Source organism: Melozone crissalis, unplaced genomic scaffold (genome assembly GCF_028551555.1).
Source record: "Melozone crissalis strain CALT ecotype California unplaced genomic scaffold, PUWL_Pcris_2 ptg000042l_1, whole genome shotgun sequence".
Lineage (NCBI taxonomy): Eukaryota > Metazoa > Chordata > Aves > Passeriformes > Passerellidae > Melozone > Melozone crissalis.
The window spans coordinates 60,848,422-60,867,761 of NW_026535820.1; the positions used below are offsets into that span (position 1 = coordinate 60,848,422).

General features: G+C 40.4%; 1 protein-coding gene across 1 annotated transcript in view; it reads left to right on the forward strand.

The window, feature by feature from the left end:
- The window catches only part of RNF144B (ring finger protein 144B), a 48,243-nt gene extending 29,329 nt beyond the window's left edge, over positions 1-18,914 (forward strand). Inside the window, exons 3-8 of the mRNA XM_054285134.1 lie at positions 1,180-1,284; positions 9,322-9,382; positions 13,958-14,162; positions 15,318-15,462; positions 17,165-17,254; positions 17,451-18,914. Of these exons, the coding sequence (XP_054141109.1) occupies positions 1,180-1,284; positions 9,322-9,382; positions 13,958-14,162; positions 15,318-15,462; positions 17,165-17,254; positions 17,451-17,591 (747 nt within the window). The 3' untranslated portion in view covers positions 17,592-18,914. The remainder of the gene's footprint in view (positions 1-1,179; positions 1,285-9,321; positions 9,383-13,957; positions 14,163-15,317; positions 15,463-17,164; positions 17,255-17,450) is intronic.
- Positions 18,915-19,340: the final 426 nt, after the last annotated feature.

Consider the following 19,340-nt stretch of genomic DNA (forward strand, 5'->3'; position numbering starts at 1 on the left):
TTGGCAGAGAGATAGAGGTCTCAAAACCCTATTTCACTTTGACATATTTCTTGAAAATTGATGGGGCAATAATGAAGAAATCAGCAGTACTGGGGAGGAGGTTTGTAATGTGGGCATGAAATATAAAACTGTAGGGGAAAAAACTACATTAGTTCTACTTTTCATAACATGTTTATTTTCATTTACAGTAAACATTGCAAGCTGATACCAAAATCTGTCAGAAGTCCATGCTTTGTTTTTCTGTTAATGGTGACTTGCAATTTATTGTATGCTTTGCCATTATTTTGAGGAGACTTTGTTGTTTTGTTTTCTGTAGAAGTGACCTTACCTACTTACCTAGGCAATTTAGAGGAACAGTTCAAGCACTGTTCTTTGGTCCCTTGCATGAGTTTTGTGCCATGATTTTACTGAAGAATATGTGTTATAAAGACAAGTTGAATATATTTGAAACTGGCATACCAAATAAAGTGTGAGGAGAGTAGAGGGCTCTTTGAGCTTGGAGGGGAAGCCTACTGTTTTTGTAATGGAACAATTGGGATACATTCATAAAGTGGTCTCCATACTGGAAATAGACTTTGGAGTCTATGGAGTAGAGGCTGATGATAAATTGTAATAAATTATGGATATTATTTGAACTATGTGGGGGCAGGGTTGAGGGGGAGGAAAAACTGATAACTGCACATCATCTAGCGCACATTATAACCTCCCAAGCAGGTGCTAAGCCCCTTTCCTCTTTTGTGCAGCTGAGAACAGTGTTGTAAAGGAGTTCTCCAATGGTGACTGCTGGATGAGAGTCTGAATTAAGAACACAGGAGGAAAAACGAAGGCACAAAGCCTGTTTAATTAGGATAAAAGATACTCACCCCTGCCAAATTCTCCAATCCCAGTTTAGCAGAGCATAGGAGTTGTTAGGGCTGAAAGGTCTGACTTGCTGACTTAGGTAAATGCAATGCTTGGCAGATGAAGTCATGCATAATTAATTGTTCTTTGTTGCATTCTTTCCAATGTAATGACTTGTAGCATTCACACTTACAATAATTGATGTTTGCTGTGTGCTGAATCTTCAGGACAGCCAATTAAGGTGGTGAAGGTGGGAACTGCACAGCATCTCTGACATCTGGTTGTTACCAACATGTGAGCTATAACGTTTTTTTTTTTCTTTTCTTTGCTTGTTTCTAGTGTCTAAAACAGTATGTGGAGCTGGCAATTCAAGAAGGTTGTGGTTCCCCTATCACATGTCCAGACATGGTATGCTTGAACCGTGGGACCCTACAAGAAGCAGAGGTATCTATACTTCTCATACTTCTTTCTCTCTCTCTCTCTCTTTTTTTTTTTTTAACATATATCCCCCAAATTTCTTTATCTGCATAATAATAAATGTAATCATACAATTTTTCCTCCCTTTAATTACTTTTAATGAGCTTTTGGCAAGAGGCCTGACTGACAAGAGGTGATAGAAACAAACAGATGTTTTCCAAGGGTTTTGCTCCTTTTTCCCTTCCTTTATGCCTTAGGAGAGAAATTCCTTTGGCATCTGGACAGCCTCTGAATTACCCATGCAGGTGACTTAACCAGAATACCCTGTCTCCCAGAATTGCTGAACCTCCATTAGACTGTCATTTCAGTCAGATTTGATTTGACTGCAAACACTGCAATTCTTGCATCTTTCTTAAGAGCAAGAACTCAGATTGATGGTATGCAAGGCCAGAATTTCCTTGTGTATGTTGATCTTGGGCTGCAACAACCAATTTGCAGTCCAGTCTAATAATGCAGGGCTGTATAATTATATTGAGAGAAAGCTACCTGCACAACACCAGGTAGAAGTAGGTCTTAGGAGATATGGAAGTTGTCTCTTGGGATACACCCAAGGATGCTTGCTTGCCTGCTTTGTGAGGCAGGAATGTCCCTGCTGAGCCTGAGAATACAAATAGGACAAAAAAAAAAAAAAAAAAGGCAAACCAAAAAACCAGGAAAAATAACATGTCTAAGGGATTTTGATAAGTTTGTACATTCTCTCAGTATTTGAGAAATAAAATCAAGGAGAATTAGATCTCCATATCTCCATCCTTGAACTGAAGAAGAGAAGTTTGTCTTCTGGATTATCTTGAGCTCTGTGCACACAGATGCCATAACTATGGCAGAAGTATATAATCCTATTCAAATGCCATCAGTGACAGTGTGATTCCCAATACCAAAAATTACTTTTTCTCCAGAAAAAATTCTGGATCTATTGCCCAGCATACATTTGAAATGTTGTGCTTAGTTGAATCAGGTCATGGGACTTTCAGCTATGTTAGTTAAGGTGGAGCCTTTTTCTTTGGCTGAATCCAGCTATTGTGAAAAGCAGCCAGCTGTTTCCCTTTCTCCTCTTTCTGCAAAGATACAGAGAGGGTGTAGCAATGTCCTTCCACCCATTGCACCAGACTGGAGGCATCTAGCCTTTATTGAAAATGTATTTTTGAAGAAAAATTACCAAATGACAGGAAGAGTTCTGCTCTGTTCAGCCAGGGTTATAATGCTATAGGAATTAAGAAATATATATTTCCCCTTAGTAAATGAGACTCCAGGGGTATTTAAAAATGGACCACTGGCCTAATCCTTGGGTCTTTTTTGAGCTGACAGCAGAATGACTGAACAGCCCGAATGTGCATTAGTGTCCCGTGGATGACTGAATGTTCTGACACTCCCTTTTGGCAAGGTGCTTGAAACACAAGCCTTCTGCTTGAATAGCAAACAAATCCCCAACCTGGTTAAAATTACTGCTTATGTGTTTTACCAAATACCTATTTCTTTAATGAAAAAAAAACAAACCAGAAAAACAGTAATGAAATAAAGAATAAACTGACTCCATTCACAATATAAAAGAACAGTATGTAAACTACAGATTTATGTATGAGCACTCTCTACTACTTTTTTTCCTCTCTATAAATAAAGGCTGTTCTTTGTGAAAATGTGGCCTTTTAAAGCTATTTCTTAAAAAAGCAGAACCTTATCAGATGATACAGAATGTGCTTAACTAGGGCTATTGTTTGTCATGGAAGTACTATTTAGAATTACAGTTCATTCCTTACACTCTCAAACTCCTGATGTAAAAGTGGGCGGCTTCTCACCTCTGAGGAGATTTTTTCTCTGGCTTCTGGCAGGACAAGGTTCCTCACCAGGACCATGGTGTGAGGAACAACACATTGCCTGTACTGTGGGGAAAAACAAAAATAAAAGATCCTTTTTTTTTCCTCCTCTGAGATAGCATCAGTGTTTTGTAAAGGTATATTTTTCATGTCATGTTCATTTCAGACTATGCTGTGACTGCTGCTCATCAGGTACTGTTACAATTTGAAGAAAAAATAACAGTTCCAACTGTCTTTGTCATGGATGTGTTGCTAAATTGGGTCCTATATTTTTGAGCTAAATGCATCTCACTATGTTAGCTAAAGCAGTTGTTTTGTTTGTTTTTTGTTTTTGCCATAGCCTGCAAAAGGGAGATAAAGGTGAATTTGGGCATAATTTGAAGTGAAGGAAAGCCTCTTCATTGGCTTCAGTGGATTTTGGATTGAGCTTTCTTCAATAAGGAAACTGAACAATTAATAACAAAGTTTATAAGCATATATAACACATTATAGCTATGAACACAGTATAGCTTTGAAAGTTTCTCTTCCTCTCCCTCTCAAGGTCCTTATTCAAGCTGTGTAACATTCCTTCAGTGCTTTCCAGTGACCTGTTTGTCTTCATTTAGACAAATCAGAATTAAGTCCTGTTTATTTTCTCAGTAAAATTCTGAAGAGTTTGTCTTGTTTGGTGCTAAATTACTAGAGCCTTTTCAAAGCTCTTGCTTTGCTTCTGATTTGTGTTCTTCTTCAGTTGCTTTTGGGGGATGGAGGGAGGGAAAAACTCTGGTTAACAATTTAAACACAGAATAGAATTTCTTCTTGTATGTCTCATGAAGAAATGAGCAAGTGTGAATAGTAGGAATGTGTTTCTCTAAAACAATTGAATATTTAATCAGTGCTTGAGGAATAAACTGCTTATTCATAGAGTATAGGAGATGTTGGGAATTAAGACTTTACTTTCTGAGGTCCCTCTGGACCTCAGAAAAAAAATGTTCCAGGTTTTTTGATCTTAAAATGCATAAAGTGAAAAGTAATTTGAACCAGAAAATTATACTTTTCAGTACTTTGAAAATATGTTTTCTGAAACCCCTCTGGCTTGGGTTTCTTTTTCCTTCAACAAAATCTAGTTGAAACTGGTTTATTTCCCAGTAGTTTTTTTGTTTTGACAAATAGTGCATTTGAACAAAAGGAACTGTTCCACTGAAGTGCTTGAAATCAAGTGCAATCCTAGGTCACATCTTGACCTGTTACAGATAGCTGCTATCTAGATAGCAGCTTGTAGTATAGCTGTCTTGTAGCAGAAATAAATGAGGGGTGGTGGTGGTAAGGCAATGGCTTTGACTACAGACTCTGTTTCAAATAGCTGGTTACACGAAACAGGGGAAGTCCAAAACAGTCTTGTTAAACAAAATGTTTGCCCTTTCAAGCTTCAGTGGCACAATAAACAAAGATTACTTGGATTCCTTCCTGGAAGCAGAAGGTAGAAGGAACATCTTATGTTAATACAGTTCTCTTTAAACATGCAGAATTCTTCTGTCCAGAATATTCCTGCCTCTCTTGGGAACTTGCTCCATTGATTTAATTGGACCAGTTAATATCGCTAATCTAAATAAGGGGTAATTTATCATGGTTTGAAATTATTTTGCTTGGTGTGAATCCAGTCACCAGTGTAAGCTATGAATCAGGGTAAATCTCCACTGCATACAGGGATTTCTACTGTAATACTCACTTGGATAATATCTAGGGCATTGTGCTTTGCTGTTTCTGATTCCTGTATTGTTCTGGGGTTTATAACATCAATGCAGTGATCCATGTATGCACAATCTGATTTGGATTAAAACTGTGGAGCTGTCAGTAAAGGAGGCACTGATTTGGGTTCTTTGTCCAGAATTCCCCCTTTGCATGCAGTGTGGGTTCTGCTCGTTGTCCCTCTGTCTGTGTAAATCTGTGATCCGCACCAGTGCTAACCTGACAGAGGGCTGTCAGCATTCTGTAATGCAATGCTGAAATAGGACAGTAACCCAGATCTTAGAATTCTTAATTGCCTTATATTCCATACCTAGCCAAACACAAAGTCCCACTGGGACTCAGTCTAAAATATCAGTTTTATTTTTAATTTCAAAATTGGTTTATGCTTTGCTGCAGAAGAGATTGAAATGGTAAAATGAGAAGCAATGTGAGAAAATGTTGCAGGCTGACCTATCTTTTTCAGGGTCAAAATAAAAATTTTTGTTCTTTTATTTACTTGTTTTTAAGTAAAACCTAGGGGAGCAAGTGAGAGAGCCTTAATTTTGTTTTTATTTGTTGCTAAATAAGAGAAGAGCTCTTTAATGGAGAACATGAATAATTTAGTATTTCATTATGAGTCTAGTGAGCATAGTAGCTTGAGAAAGAAAGTTGTGGATGTAATTTCTAGCAGCATAGAGACTGAGCTCCCATACTCCTTTCAAAAGCAAACCAGAGCCCCTGCTGGAGCCATTTTACACTGCTTGCAAAAGAAGACAGTGCCTCTGTGAGTGGGGCTTTGGCAGAGGTGGGCAATGCCACCCTTAGCAAATTCTTCTGCCAGTGTAGGATCTGCCCTTGCTGGCTGTCTGCTAAAGTGAGAGAGGGAGAAGCTTTTGGCCCGCTGAATTTCCCTCCCTTGGCATTATCAAAGTTTGATTCATATGGGTGTGAAAGGAAGTAAGATCTATTCAATTTGCTTGATTGCCTCCTTGCATGTCCCTTGAAAGTCTGAGAATAGGTGGAGTAGTGATTTTCCCTTTCCATTGTGGAGCCAGTATTTAAAAACAGGGGAGTTGTTCTTCCTTGGGTCCTGGTTACTGCACTGCCTGGAAAAGTTTGTTGCTGTGTACACTGAACCAAATTATTTTGAACCATTTCAATTTCCTTTCTTTGCTCTTTTGTGTCATGTAGTAGCAGGGACCCTGGTTATTGTGACACATTTCATGACATGATCTTTTTGAATGCTTGACAAGGATCCAGCTGGAGCCCTTTGTGGTAGTAAGCCTTCAGAATTTTGCTTTTGTCCATCAATGTTTTTACTTCAGGTGAATGCTGCTGTTCTTAGCAATAGCTCTTGTGTGTCCTTGTGCTGTATAGCAAAAGGATTTTAACTGCAGATATTGCTTACAGGGTGTGGGAAATCAGAAAACTTATTTCAACTCCTAACAGCCTAATAAGTCTCAAATCATGATATTTTCAGGAGAGGAGTGTTCTTGCCTGTATTTTTTTTAATTGAAACCCCCAGTATAAAAAAAAAAAAAAAGACAAGTTCACCAGACTGTCCTCTAGCATTTCTTCCTACACTGAATAATTTCATAGCATAGAATAAGAAAAGCCTGTTTTCTGATATGCTCATGGTCTTCCTCTTTTGGCTCTTTGCCATCTGCTGGGTTGCTGGTTTGCTGCCTCCCCAGATTTCCATGCCCTGACCAGCCCAGAGACATGAGTGATTGTGCAGGAGAGGTGATGGACAGACACCCAGGTGGGGCTTGAGAAGTTGTCTGGAAATGGACATTTAGACTGATGCCAAGTAGGAGGAGATAAACACCTAATCCCCTTATTGTACTTAATACTGTCCTTCTTGATTAGGTATAAATAAGATTAAAATTCCCTGAGGAAAGGATTGGCTGTTTTTTTATAGGGACCTGATATTCATGTTTGTTTGGGTTTTTTTTTTTCAATTAAGTTTGCACATACAGCTTTCACGTGGCACTGAATTCAGGCAGCAGCAGGAATTTGTGCATTGTTTTCCTCATGCCTGAAGATGCTAAATCTGTCAGAGGCTTTGGCTCAGCCCCTCTCAGGCTGACCTGTGTGTGTGGGTGCCATCAGGACCTGGCCTTTCCAAGCCTGTAGGAGTCAGTGGTGATGGGCTGCATGTGTTCAACACCCAGAGCTGCCCGCAGGGAGGGGCAAGCTGAGCTCTGAAGAGGATATGTAGGAAAAAGAGTGGAGCTGAGTGAAGCCAGTGGGGAAAGCTGGCATGGTGAGCTCAAGTTTTCCTCAGGAGAATGGGAAGCTTTCAGCAGTGCCTCTGCTTCCTATTGAAATCTGAGTTTAGATGCATAACTCCGCTCCCACTGTAATGAAAAAGGCTGGTTTTTAATACATGGGAAATTCTGGGCTCAAGAGAACTGCTCTTGAAAAAACTGTTAGTTAGAAGTAAAAGCAAGTACAGAAGGACCCCAGCCAACTAAACAATTCACTCAAGTGGCTCTTACAGCATTGAGACTCACTGTTTTAATTTAGTTGTAATGAAGGAAAATTTAAAGTAGTTGCCAGTGCTCACCCAGCTAAAGAAATGCAGATGACTCTTTTCATTTTCCAAACTATTTATATGTGAAGCTGCCCTGGGGAGGAGTGGGCAAAACTGAAATGATGTGTCATTGCTGAAATTGCTAAACTTCACTCTTTTTACCCATTTGATTTTTTTTTAATATTTTCCAAGAGTATTTCAGCTGACTTCTTATGAACAGGTGAAGAGTTTCCCAGAAAAATCTCTGTGTCTTACAGTCATATTAATCTTAAATATTAATTAATTAAAGCCATATGAATCTTTAAATTATTAAATCTTGACATAATTTGGATTAATTTTTGTATTCCTCTGGCTTCAGTTAAATAAATGAGCCAAGTATCTGCTACAAAATACAGTTGTGTACAATCAAGTCCAAATTAGTTGAGATATTAATAAAGCAATTTTGTATTTTATAATACAATTTTTTCCATCTGTGAAAGAAAATGTATTCATAGCATGATTCATAGCATGATATTAAATATATATTGGATTTTTGTCATTTTATTTCTTCTCATGGGTGCTATGCCCTACAACTGAGGAGGACAGCAAGGGCCAGTGTCCACTTCACTGAGGGCAAATTTTGCCCCTTACAATAATCTGAAGGACTGTGGTTGGATACTGGATGTGAGATTTGAAAGCCACTCACTGAGGCCATTTTGAAGCTGTCAGTTCTACACTGTCTCACTGTGCTTCAAATGATCAGGTCCCAGGTCTTATGTTATTCTAGGTTTATTTTCAGTAAAAGAGAAACATATTTCCAGTGCTGGTACAACATTACAAACGGATCAGATAAAGAGAATGGTCCCACATTCTGAATCTGACAAACATGTGACTCCTGAAGTGCCTGTGAAGTTTCTTTTAAACCCCTCCATAGCCTGTATGCAGATTTGCTTATTAGTTTTAAATAGGACACTTGGTCTTCTTACGTAGAGTGTTAATTGGAGATTAGAGCATTTAGCCTTTTAGGCTGCTAATTTAATTAGGGTAATGTGTAAAATGTATCAGCAAAGCCTGTTTGTCTATGCCAACTACATTTGTTAACTTCAGTCAGCAACCAGTAGGTTGCTCCATGTCTAAGGCAAATTCCAACAGCAATGGCATTATCTGTCTTGGCCCAAACCCCATGAAATGAATAAAAAATGGAAACCAGACTGCCTTTCAGCTCCTGAGAGCTAAGTGGCCCCTGCCATTAACACTGGGAGATGTGAATGAAGAACCATTCATTTGAACTGCATTCTTGTGCATGAACAGCATGCTGCAGTCTCCAGGGCTGGCAGCATGTCACCCTTTGTTACACTAAACCAACATGAAATAAAACTGGGAAGCCTGAAGTAAATATGGAATCCACAGAGAAGGTTTGCATGTGCATGGAAAGAAAGACATGGGCTACACTACTGAGTTGTGTGACTGAAATAGGGGAGGTTCAGAACTACTTTTTTAAGTTTTGGAGAAGAAGTCAGGGTGTGGAAGAATGTGGTGCTGAAAGCAAGCAGGAACAAAAAGGTGAATTTGAAAGCCAGCTCAGGAAAGCAGGTGTGTAGACCATAGTGCTTATTTGTCACCCTGTTCTTCTAAGTTCTTCTAAGCCTTCTGATGTTTATATTTTTGTAATAGAGTTTCTCACACACTTTTCATGTAAATAATGATTGTTTTGCATTCCTTTCTGGAAAAAGAAAAATTTGATGAATTGTTAGTTTGACCAGTGTGGCTGGAGAAGTAGCAATTTCATCCTCCAATCCATAGTCACTTTTGAAAGTCTATAAATATTGGAGTTCGAAAAGAAACTACACTCTTTTTACCTTGGACGTTTCAGCTTGTGCGAATCGTTCATTTTGTGTCCTATTACAACACTTTTTAACTTTTAAAAAAGTTTCTATTTCTAATGCTTCTTTTGTGTGTTTCTCATTTCAGATTGCCTGTTTGGTTCCTGTTGACCAGTTTGAGTTATACAAGAGGTTGAAGTTTGAACGAGGTGTGAAGCTTTTTGTCTCTATTACTTTCTCTTTTGTCAGTGGAGGCAGCACTGTTATATATGGCAGAGACAGAGCCTGTGGAGTGAGTTAAGGAAGAGACAGAGAAGATGTCTTTGCTTTTAAATAGTTCAGGAGCAGTCACTAGGTCTGGCTGTGCTCCACACTCAAAGCTGAAATTCTGTTTTGCAGAATCAAAGAAGCAGCGTCTTAATGAATTAATTACCAGACTTCAACTCAAGCTTGTGGGCAACACTGTCAGACTGTGTGCCTGGGGCCCCACTGTTCTTCTGATGGCATGTTCATCTTGGGTCCTTGAGGTGGTTGTACTGGTAGAACTTGTCAAGGTGCTAGAGGCTGGTGCTGGCCAGGGCACACAGTCCTTTTACGCATCCCTAGGGATCTTCAGAGCTTCTGGGGGACATGTACTCTGAAATGCAATGTGAATTTTTGCAAGCATCCCTGCAAAATATCTTTGCTTACATAAAAGCCTCATGTGTGTTCGTATAACAGAGTTTTTCTTCCCAAGGAATAGTAGTCCCCTCATTCCTGAGGAAGGCCTACTTTGTAGAGAAGTTTAAAACTGAAGGTCTCACTGAGGTCAACATTTCCTATGCCCAGAGGTTACTCTTCTGCATCAAGAGATGGTCCTTGACAAGGCTGAAGAAGAAACTTGCTAGTCAGAAAGATGACATCCCCTTCCTGGTTTTAAAGACTGCCACCAGCTTCAAAGTTTCAGCTGGAAGGTGCCGTGTTATTAAAGAACTCAGTGCATGGTAGCATGCAGAGTGGTGTTCTGAGACACTGCCCCACTCTGCCTGTTCTCAAACTTTCCTTGAAAGACTGGATTTATATTCTTACTCTGCATGCCTGCTTAGATGCAGTGGATTGTGTAAGACAGTGCAGAGGTCTATAAAATTAGGCAAAATAATGCACTTGAAAAGTTGGTGAGGTAGAAGAATATATAGGTTTTTACAGAATCTCATCTGACATGAATCCTTGTGAATGACCACAAAGTAGAAAAACTGCTCATAATACTCAAATATACTCCAGAGTTTATGGGCAAATGCACATTGTAGATATGATATTCAGGCACTCGGGTCAAACAAAAAGAAAAAAAAATCCCAAACCTTGGTTTTATTTTTTGTTTCTTTCTCCTGTTTTACCACCTTCTTGTTTATTCTTAATTTCTTACAAAGTCTCTCCAGTTCATAATCTAATCAGTGGCTTGTCTACAGTCCTAGACAATGGAAGTCACAGCTTGTTAATTCACCATATTAAAGGGTTAAAAAAAAGGGACTTTCTTGCAATACATTAATCTGTTTTATGTAAAACCTTTTTTTACTGATGACTCTGAAACTATTGGTTTCCTGGTATCTCTTCCTCTATAACTAGCCAAAGCTGAACTCATGATCTTTTGTTACTTTTTTTTTTTACTGCCTCCCACGCAGAGAAGGCTGAAACTTGTCTAGTTTTTAAATCCTCCTTTCCTTTTCTTTCTTGCCTAAGTCTGACAAATCCTCTTCCACCTCTGCTATCTCTCTTCATCATGATTTTAAGATCTGCCCTTACTCTTTTATGATAAAACTGGTGTCCAAGCAGCAGACTTAGGCATAGCCCTTTTGCCTTGCCTTTTGGCCCCAGCAATAAATCCAGCTTACTGATGTCTGGGAACAATGATTCCTGCTAGCTAAAGCTCTGACCTGGACACCCAGCACTAATCCCAGCCTTAGCCAAGACCTTTTGCCTATCCTGGATTTAATGCTGTCCCCAAGGCTGACCTTTCTGCACTCGTCAGTGGAATTTGGGACTTGGCTTATTAGCTTCTGCTGGCCTGGAGCACCAGTCTCAGACCTGAGCCTTACCTGGCAAAGCCTGCCTGCCCTGGTCTGACACTCTTTTTCTGAAACCAGCAATAGACTTCACTGATGGCGTCTGCTGGGGATGAATTCGCACCCAGAATCTGTCCAGAGACTTCTTCCTGATCTTCAACTTATTGTCCAGACATTTTCCACTGTGAGATTAATTTTGAGGAAAATTTGGAACACCCCAGGAAGGATTTACACATCCAACAGCTGTTTCCCTCATCCCCAATCTGTGCTAGCTATGTTAATAGAATATATATCTTCTCATTTTCATTGCTTTCTTTTATTAATGGGCCAATAATATTGTGTGGAAACATAGTGAGAAGTAATTGGTATAGAATGGTGTATCTACAGACAATTGTTAAATTTAATAATAGATGCACTGATAATAAGCTATTCTCTTGTGGGGTTTGTGTTCTTAGAATGCAAGTGTGTTTTTAAAAACAAGATTTTTTTGCATATCTGTAACTTCTCTGCATCCAGTCAGGGCTAAGCCACAGAGTTTCTGTGAAGCATATTTATTAGAAAAACAGGAATTGTTCTATGTCTATAAGGATGGTGTTGATGTAGTCAACAGAAGTAAAGAAATAGAGGAATGGTAAGTGGTTAGGGCACATGCATAGTATTTGCCAGTAGGCTGAGTGGTAGATGAGGAGAATCTCCATTTTATGCCTGACTCAAAAGTAGTCTGTTTTAAATGGAGATTTCTGTGAAACACAGTCTTATCCTTTCAGTCCTATCCTTCTGAGCCAGAAATTATTTTCTTCAGGGTGCTGCATTCCTCCTGTCTGCCACCTACATCTCACCTGCTTGCTTGGATGTTTTATGAAAACTGGCCAGATCCCTGCCCAAAACTGGCACTGTTTGGGAAGGCTTTCCTCCTGAGAGTTGAGGGAGCTGTGGCTGAACTGGCTGCAGGGTAGCAGAGGAAAAGCTCTGCAGAGAAATGGCCCTAACCAAGAGATGGAGCAACTTGCCAGAGCAGGCTGATAGCCTCTTTCCCTTTTTTGGCTGTGCCTTTTTAGCTGCTACTGGTTTCGCTTGTGCTCCATGGCAAACCAAACAGTATGAGACAGCGTGGATTGCAAAACACTATCTGTAGGTTCTTTGTAAGATGGAGGAAGTGGGAGAGGAGGGACTTTCATCTCTTGCATTACATCTTGCTGCAACAAATTAGTAAAAAACAGGTTTACAACCCAATTCTCCTCCTCCCAGTGATGTCAAAACCAGACATTCTGTCTTTCACCCAAACACAGGATAGGGAAATTTAGGTTTACAAAGCTGAATTTTCAACAGAAAACATGCAGAATCTATTGTGTGAAGGATTAAATGCAATAGCAAGTACTAGGCCATAGTCTTAACCAGTTCAGGGTTTCTTTTAAGATACACCAAAGGAACCTAGAGAAATAAAAATTTCTCAGTCAGGACATTACCTTTTAAAAGTATGTAAATATGAAAAGTTACTTGATTTGCTGTGGCTCTCTTCTCCCTACTAATGAAGCCGAGATGTAATTTGTTTTTGCTTTCATTCAATAGAAAGCATAATGTTTGTTTTGGGAGGCAAAAAAGTGTGTGCAAGACAGTAAGAGAAAAGAATGCAACTAGATCCATGAAATGGCTGAAGGTAGATGGCACAGGTGTTTTGCTGTCACTGCCTAAATTATAGGTGACAACCTTTGCATGGAAATAGAAATTCTCTACATATGTTGGAGCTCTCTGACACAGACTCAGAAATTACCCGAAGTCAGAGTAGTGTGTACCTGTGTGTCCATATGTGCTTTCAGCAAAATTTGCCAGTGAACTCGTATATGAGGTCCTTGTGCAGCTTTTTGTTTCAAGTGGGACAACTAATTTTATCTGCTGGAGGTACCTTGTAATGCCTTTTGCCATCTCACAGTCAGGATTTCCATTGACTTTGGAGACATCCCCTCCATCTATTTATTTTCAGTGGTGGTCGCAGAGAGCAACCAGGGAAGGAGGAGGGGCAAGGTTGCTCCTGACAGCCCTTTTCTGGGGAGGCTCTGAGGGTGTGAGTGTTCATGCACCTCATGGAATTGAGTAGCAAATGACCAACAGTGAATGTGTCCCAGCTGGGTTTTTGTTGTAAAGTCCTTGAATAAAGATTGGGAAGTGAGAGAGAGGATGAACATTTATCATTCTCTGCCATGTGGTGATGACTGTAACTCAGTGTCTACACCCTGAATCTTGACTCCTGTGATAATCTGATACCGGACAAATAGTAATGATATGATACAGTGAATATTAACTGCAATTTATAGATAAAGGATAGTACATAAGACATAGAAAGTGACTTGACATTAATTTAATTACAGTCATTCTGCTGTTTACATGGAAGTTACTGCATGGCTTGCACATGTCCAAGACATGGAGTGGCCTAGTGCTACAAAAGACACTTGCTTCTCAGCCAGCAGCAGCTAGGTTCATATTTTGAACCTTGCTATAAAAAGGCAAGGAACACATTCTGTGTAGTGTATTTCTATTGTTGCAATGCTTTCAGTGCAACTGCTTAGCAGAGGACAAATGCAGACATGCCTGAAGAAGAGCAGGCCCAAATGCCCGTGGGTGTGGGTGTGGGGCACTTTGGCTTCCACACCCTTGTGCAGAATTGGATGCTGTATACCTAGACACATGTCACTGGGACAAGAAGGGGACTGCATAAAGAGTTTTATTTCTCTCTCTGTTGCATTTCAGAAGTCCATTTGGACCCCCAGAGAACATGGTGCCCCACAGCTGACTGCCAAACCGTGTGCCACATGGCACCGAGTGAGTCGGGAGCGCCAGTGCCAGTGGAGTGCCCCGCCTGCCACCTGACCTTCTGCTCCTCCTGCAAGGAGCCATGGCATGGGCAGCACCTGTGCCAGGAAAACCAAATGACCCCGGTACCCACTGAGCAGGGGTAAGATGGGAATCCACGATGGCCGTGCCGTCTTTTGGTTCTTTTCATCACAGGGCCTCACGTTGCATTCATGGAGCAGCTTCCTTCTAGGTCCACAGCTTCAGCTTGGAGACTGTCCAACTCTCCTGGTGTTTCCTAAATACAATTCCAGTCTAAATATTACTTTAAATGCTAAATTTTATTTTCACATACTTAATACTATCTGTGTACTTGTCAAGCTTGGGTTGCAACTGACACTTCTAAAAGGTGAAGCCCTCCAGGACTTTAAATCTGCCTAAAGGCTTTGTTCACATGCTAGAATTATGACCTGTGCCCATACCAAAAATCCAATATACCAATATTGCAGGATCCAAATTTTGCTTATGCTGTGGTTAAGAAATCACCCCTGCTTAATATTTACAGAATCTTTGCACAGAAAAACCTTAACTCTTACACAGTGTAAATTTCACTTGGAGTGAAAGCCTTATTTATGCTCATTTTCCTTAACTGCAAACAACCTGCAGATCAGGTTGTAAAAGCCATTGATCTATAGAAGAGAGGCTTTTGTGTTTAAACTATGTCATGTCTTTGGCTATCCATCTTTGTTTTCAGAATCAGGTTATATTGAGTCATGTTTTCAAAGTTTTCTATAATTTTTTTTTCAATAAATGAAAAACTTAAAACCTATAGCATTCTGCTTGCTAGAAACTCCATGGAATAGGTGTTGCCAAAAAGCTCTTGCTGTGATTTTTCTTCTCTAGGTGTGATCTCTGACTGTGGTAGAGTTTAAGCCTATTTTATTCAGACAAGGAGGATTCAGACAAGGATTATGAGTTGCATAATCCAGTCCTGTTAAATGAATTGTGTAAGGTCTCTGTAACAAAATGCTAAGTTTTAATGCTATAGGTGATTAATTGTGGGTGTAGTGAGTATTGCTTTTATACAGCATAAAGGAACAAGGCAAGGAATTTTCACTTTTATGTGACATTAATAGTCTTACACCTAGTAGCGAGTGTGTTTCAATGTATTGTACTGAATATAAGAAGCTTCACACACTGAGGACACTTAAGACAACATTAGATGCTCTTAAAGATAAGCACAATACACATCAGGCAGTGGACCTGAATACCGACCAATATGTTCACATCTGACTTTAATGTTTCCTTACTTTTCTAGATTCCTTATTGGAGCAGAGACAGAGGCACCAATTAAGCAGTGCCCAGTTTGTCGAATTTATATTGAGCGAAACGAGGGCTGTGCTCAGATGATGTGCAAGAACTGCAAGCACACATTTTGCTGGTATTGTCTACAGAACTTGGATGTAAGTGCTGCAGAAAAAACACCAGGATAAAGAATAATGGAGTTAAGGGTTAGTCCGTGGCCCTGCACAAGCTTTTTGGTAGTTCATTGCTGTCCTAGCAAATTTCTTGGCTCAATTCAGCTTCTGACTCAGTTGTTTTCTTTTCTTTCACCCAGTCCTTTTAATTATATCAATATAGTTTTTTATTTCTTCCATAAAGGGTTATGGCCATGTCTGTGGGTCCTGTGTTAGTTCTTTGAGGGAGATGGGACTAACACATTGCTTTCTGGAGGTTTGTTCCAGCCATGCCTTGCTTGGATTCCCTCTTCCTAAAAACAGTTTGGTTTAGAGTGAGGGAAATAGATGTCTTCCACCTGTTTCAACAGCAAAGGACACAGTCTGTCTAAAAATGGTATGGTGCTGGGTGAAGGGGGTTGTTCCATGGTATGGTGGCTAGGGAGCACCAGGTCTCCTTTACTAGTCCATCTTTAGTGCCATGTTTGCTGAAGAGAACGATTGGCTGTTAGGCTTGAGGATAAATATGTTGGATCATGAACACAGATTGTGAAGTGCATGTTGCTAGTTACTTCTCAAAGGTTGCAAACCAGTCTCAACTTGTGTGGACTTCAAGTATCCTAGCAGCATGAAGAGTCTTGGAAGTAATGCACTTGTATATATGGCAGCTTGCCCTTTTGGCACAGTCATCAGTAACAGCTGTGGGAGCATGAAAAGGACTTTACCAGCACTTGAACTAAAATGTTATGTGCTGCGTAGCTTTTCTTGTCTTTTTTGTACACCACAGCCAGCAAACAATGAGACTTCCTCAGTCTTCATCCTTTACTTAGCACACTAAACAGGTTTCTCTTAGTGTTATGTCCCCTTTCTGTGTGGGCGAACGTGCTTTTTCAACATGAGTCTTAGGGCTTGCCTCAGAGTACATGCAGTACATGGTGATTGCTTAACACTGTGCTGAACCTGAGGAGTGTCACATTCTTGCAGACTCCACAGACATGCCCTTATCGAGTTTTTGTCAGTTCAAAGGGAGACAGAGAGAAAGAAACTGTAGTTGTGTGATTCAAATGTAGTGGGGGTTACAGGAGCTCCAGGCGTAGATGAAGGTAGTACCTGCAAAGCCAGAGAGCAGAGCTGAAAAATGAAAGGGGAAGCAGCATCAGGTTACAGCACAGTGGTTTAGGGAGGGTAATGCAGGGCATGAGTCACCTTCTGAAGAAAAGAATGAGTAGTTTAATGAGTATTAATGGTAAAAGAGAAATTCAACAGGATTTTTGTACTTTTTATATTTTCCTGTTAAGTCTAAGAAGAGAATTACTGTGAAGTAGGTACAGCAGGAGTACAGAAGGTAAAATACTTCAGGAGGACGATCCCTCACATTGCTAGGTTTCAGAAATGCCTGTTGTTTTCAGTTCCCTTTATCATCACCAAATTATAGCCTAGGTACTTGTGCAATTAGGTGGAACTCATGTGCTTATGCTTTTTAAAAGTGGAGGAGGAAAGATTCTGTATGATAGCTCAGGTGCCAAACATACGTCAATTTCTGAAATTGCAAGTTACTCTAGGTAATGATTTGGAAGACAGGTGAACTTGTCTGCTGGCAGCTGGCAATTTCCAAGCAGTGCCAGGAAGGTTGTGTTTCCACTCTGGTCTTGAACTTCTCACTGCAGTTCTCTAACCTGCTCTTACAGCTTCTCCTTTTGTTTTTCAGAATGATATTTTCTTACGGCATTACGACAGAGGCCCTTGCAGAAACAAGCTGGGCCACTCACGGGCTTCAGTGATGTGGAACAGAACACAGGTGTGTTCCTAACCAGCTGGGCAGAGCTCTCATGCATGCATGAAGCAAAGAGATTTTAGCCTTCGGAGAAGACCCAAGATTATTATTTTCATATTTTCATTTTTTTTTGGTGACCTATGCTATGTTTATGCATGCACATGCATATTTTATTTTCCATGCTATCTAAATATGTATTTTTCATCACCCTGTCTTTCAGGTTGTGGGGATCCTCGTTGGACTAGGTATCATAGCATTGGTGACCTCCCCCTTGCTGCTTGTGGCATCTCCATGCATCATCTGTTGCATTTGCAAATCTTGCCGGAGCAAAAAGAAAAAACCCAGCCTGCCAACGACCTAAAACTCTGTGTCTTTTTGAGTCTCCATCTGTACAGCATACGTATGTGAGGAAGCACAATGGTTGTGTTTTGGTGCCATACCTACCAAATAATGCTCCTTTTTTTTGCCAGTTCTTGGGATAAGTGCCTATTCTTTACAGGCTACTCTATCACTAACAAGTCCAGATTATTGTGCAGTACATGCAGTGTAGGTTTTTGCTTCCTGAAGAGGAAAACAGGACACCATTCAGTCCTTCATACCCTATTCAAGACTGATAGAACATTCCCATTTTCCATCAGCTGCACATGACTTGATCCTGCTGCATTACTCTGTCTTTGCAGATTCAGTCATTACTGTCGTGCTTGCTGTTGGTTCTTGGTGACACTCAGATTTCTCAGAAAGTTTTGGGTCTTTTGTGAAAGAGAAAGAGGGAAAAGCCTGATTAGGTTCTTCTGTCTGATAGCTTGTGTACAGTTAAATGTAACAAACCATTAAGAGAATACGTTTGGTAGTTTCCTGTCAATTGGCTGCCATGGCATTCTTTCAGCATTGAAATCAATTTGATTTTTGCCATTGATCTCAACTACAGAAGTAAAAAACCAACAAAACTGTTTCTAAGATAGGGCTCTCTTTTGAGAGACTGGACCTTGAGAAAGCTGCTATTTTTCTCACATTAACATGACATATCTACCATGAAATATTAGGAATATGCATATTTCCCTACCATTGGGCATGCTTTTTGTCAGTACCATGGGTGTAGAAAACTCACAGTGAAGGTAATATCGTAAGAAAGACTGTGATACAGTTCCCACTTTGTGCAGAGCATTGGGATCCTGGTTGGGTCTGTGCAGAGTGGCAGCATGGGCACAGATATACTAAGTACATATGGGAGTCAGTGTATTTTTTTCAACAGTTTACATGGGGTGGCAGCAAGAACCCTGATAAAAAGTTATTGAAACCAGGCTAAGCCAAGCCCTCCTTCAAAACCTTGTTGATCTGCTGAAGTGAATACTTGAGAAATGCTGTGTAAATGTGACCTCCGTCCATTGGTGGGTGTTTCTCTTGTCCTGCTCAAGGTTAACAAACTCTGTTAGTGATATTTTTTAGTTACTCTAAATATGGAAGGCTGTCAGTTAATAAGTGCTTCACTTTAATTTTGGTGCATCACTGCCAAACCAGTTCAAGCCCTGGTATCAGTTACACCTGTGTAAGTTCACTGAAAGCTCACTGAAGAGCTGGAATTACTGCAGCTCTTCAGTCAGGAGTAGCTGAGATCAGACTCTGCTCTCTGGGGTTTATTTCCTTAGTGGATGGTGCTCCTCACAACCGGGGCCGGTGGCGCTTTTGTTCTGTGTTTTATTCTATATCTGTGGGAGCAGATTCAAGTTTGCACTGTACAATTGGCTGTAATTCCAAACCCCTTTCCGCAGGGGCTGCAGGGTTTGAAGGAGATGCTGGGCCCGAGCGCGGTGTCGGGCTGGCGCTGGGCCTGGCTGCCCCCGTCGGAGCTCAGCCGGGAGTGCTGCGAGGGTGCTGCGAGTGCTGCCTGTGTGTGTGTGCTGCTTGGCCGAGCCTCAGGAACTTTGCCTTCTTGGCAGCTGTAAATGTGACCTTTTTTCTGTTTAACTTTGCTCTCTGGTTACTGTAACAAAAGTGGCAGGTTTTCTTCTTTTGTGAAAGTGTAGTCTGTTGAGCAGACTAGCAAGGACAGAGGCCTTAAATGATACTGTCTGTTTTACTTTTTAATTGATTTCTTTTATAAATACTGTCT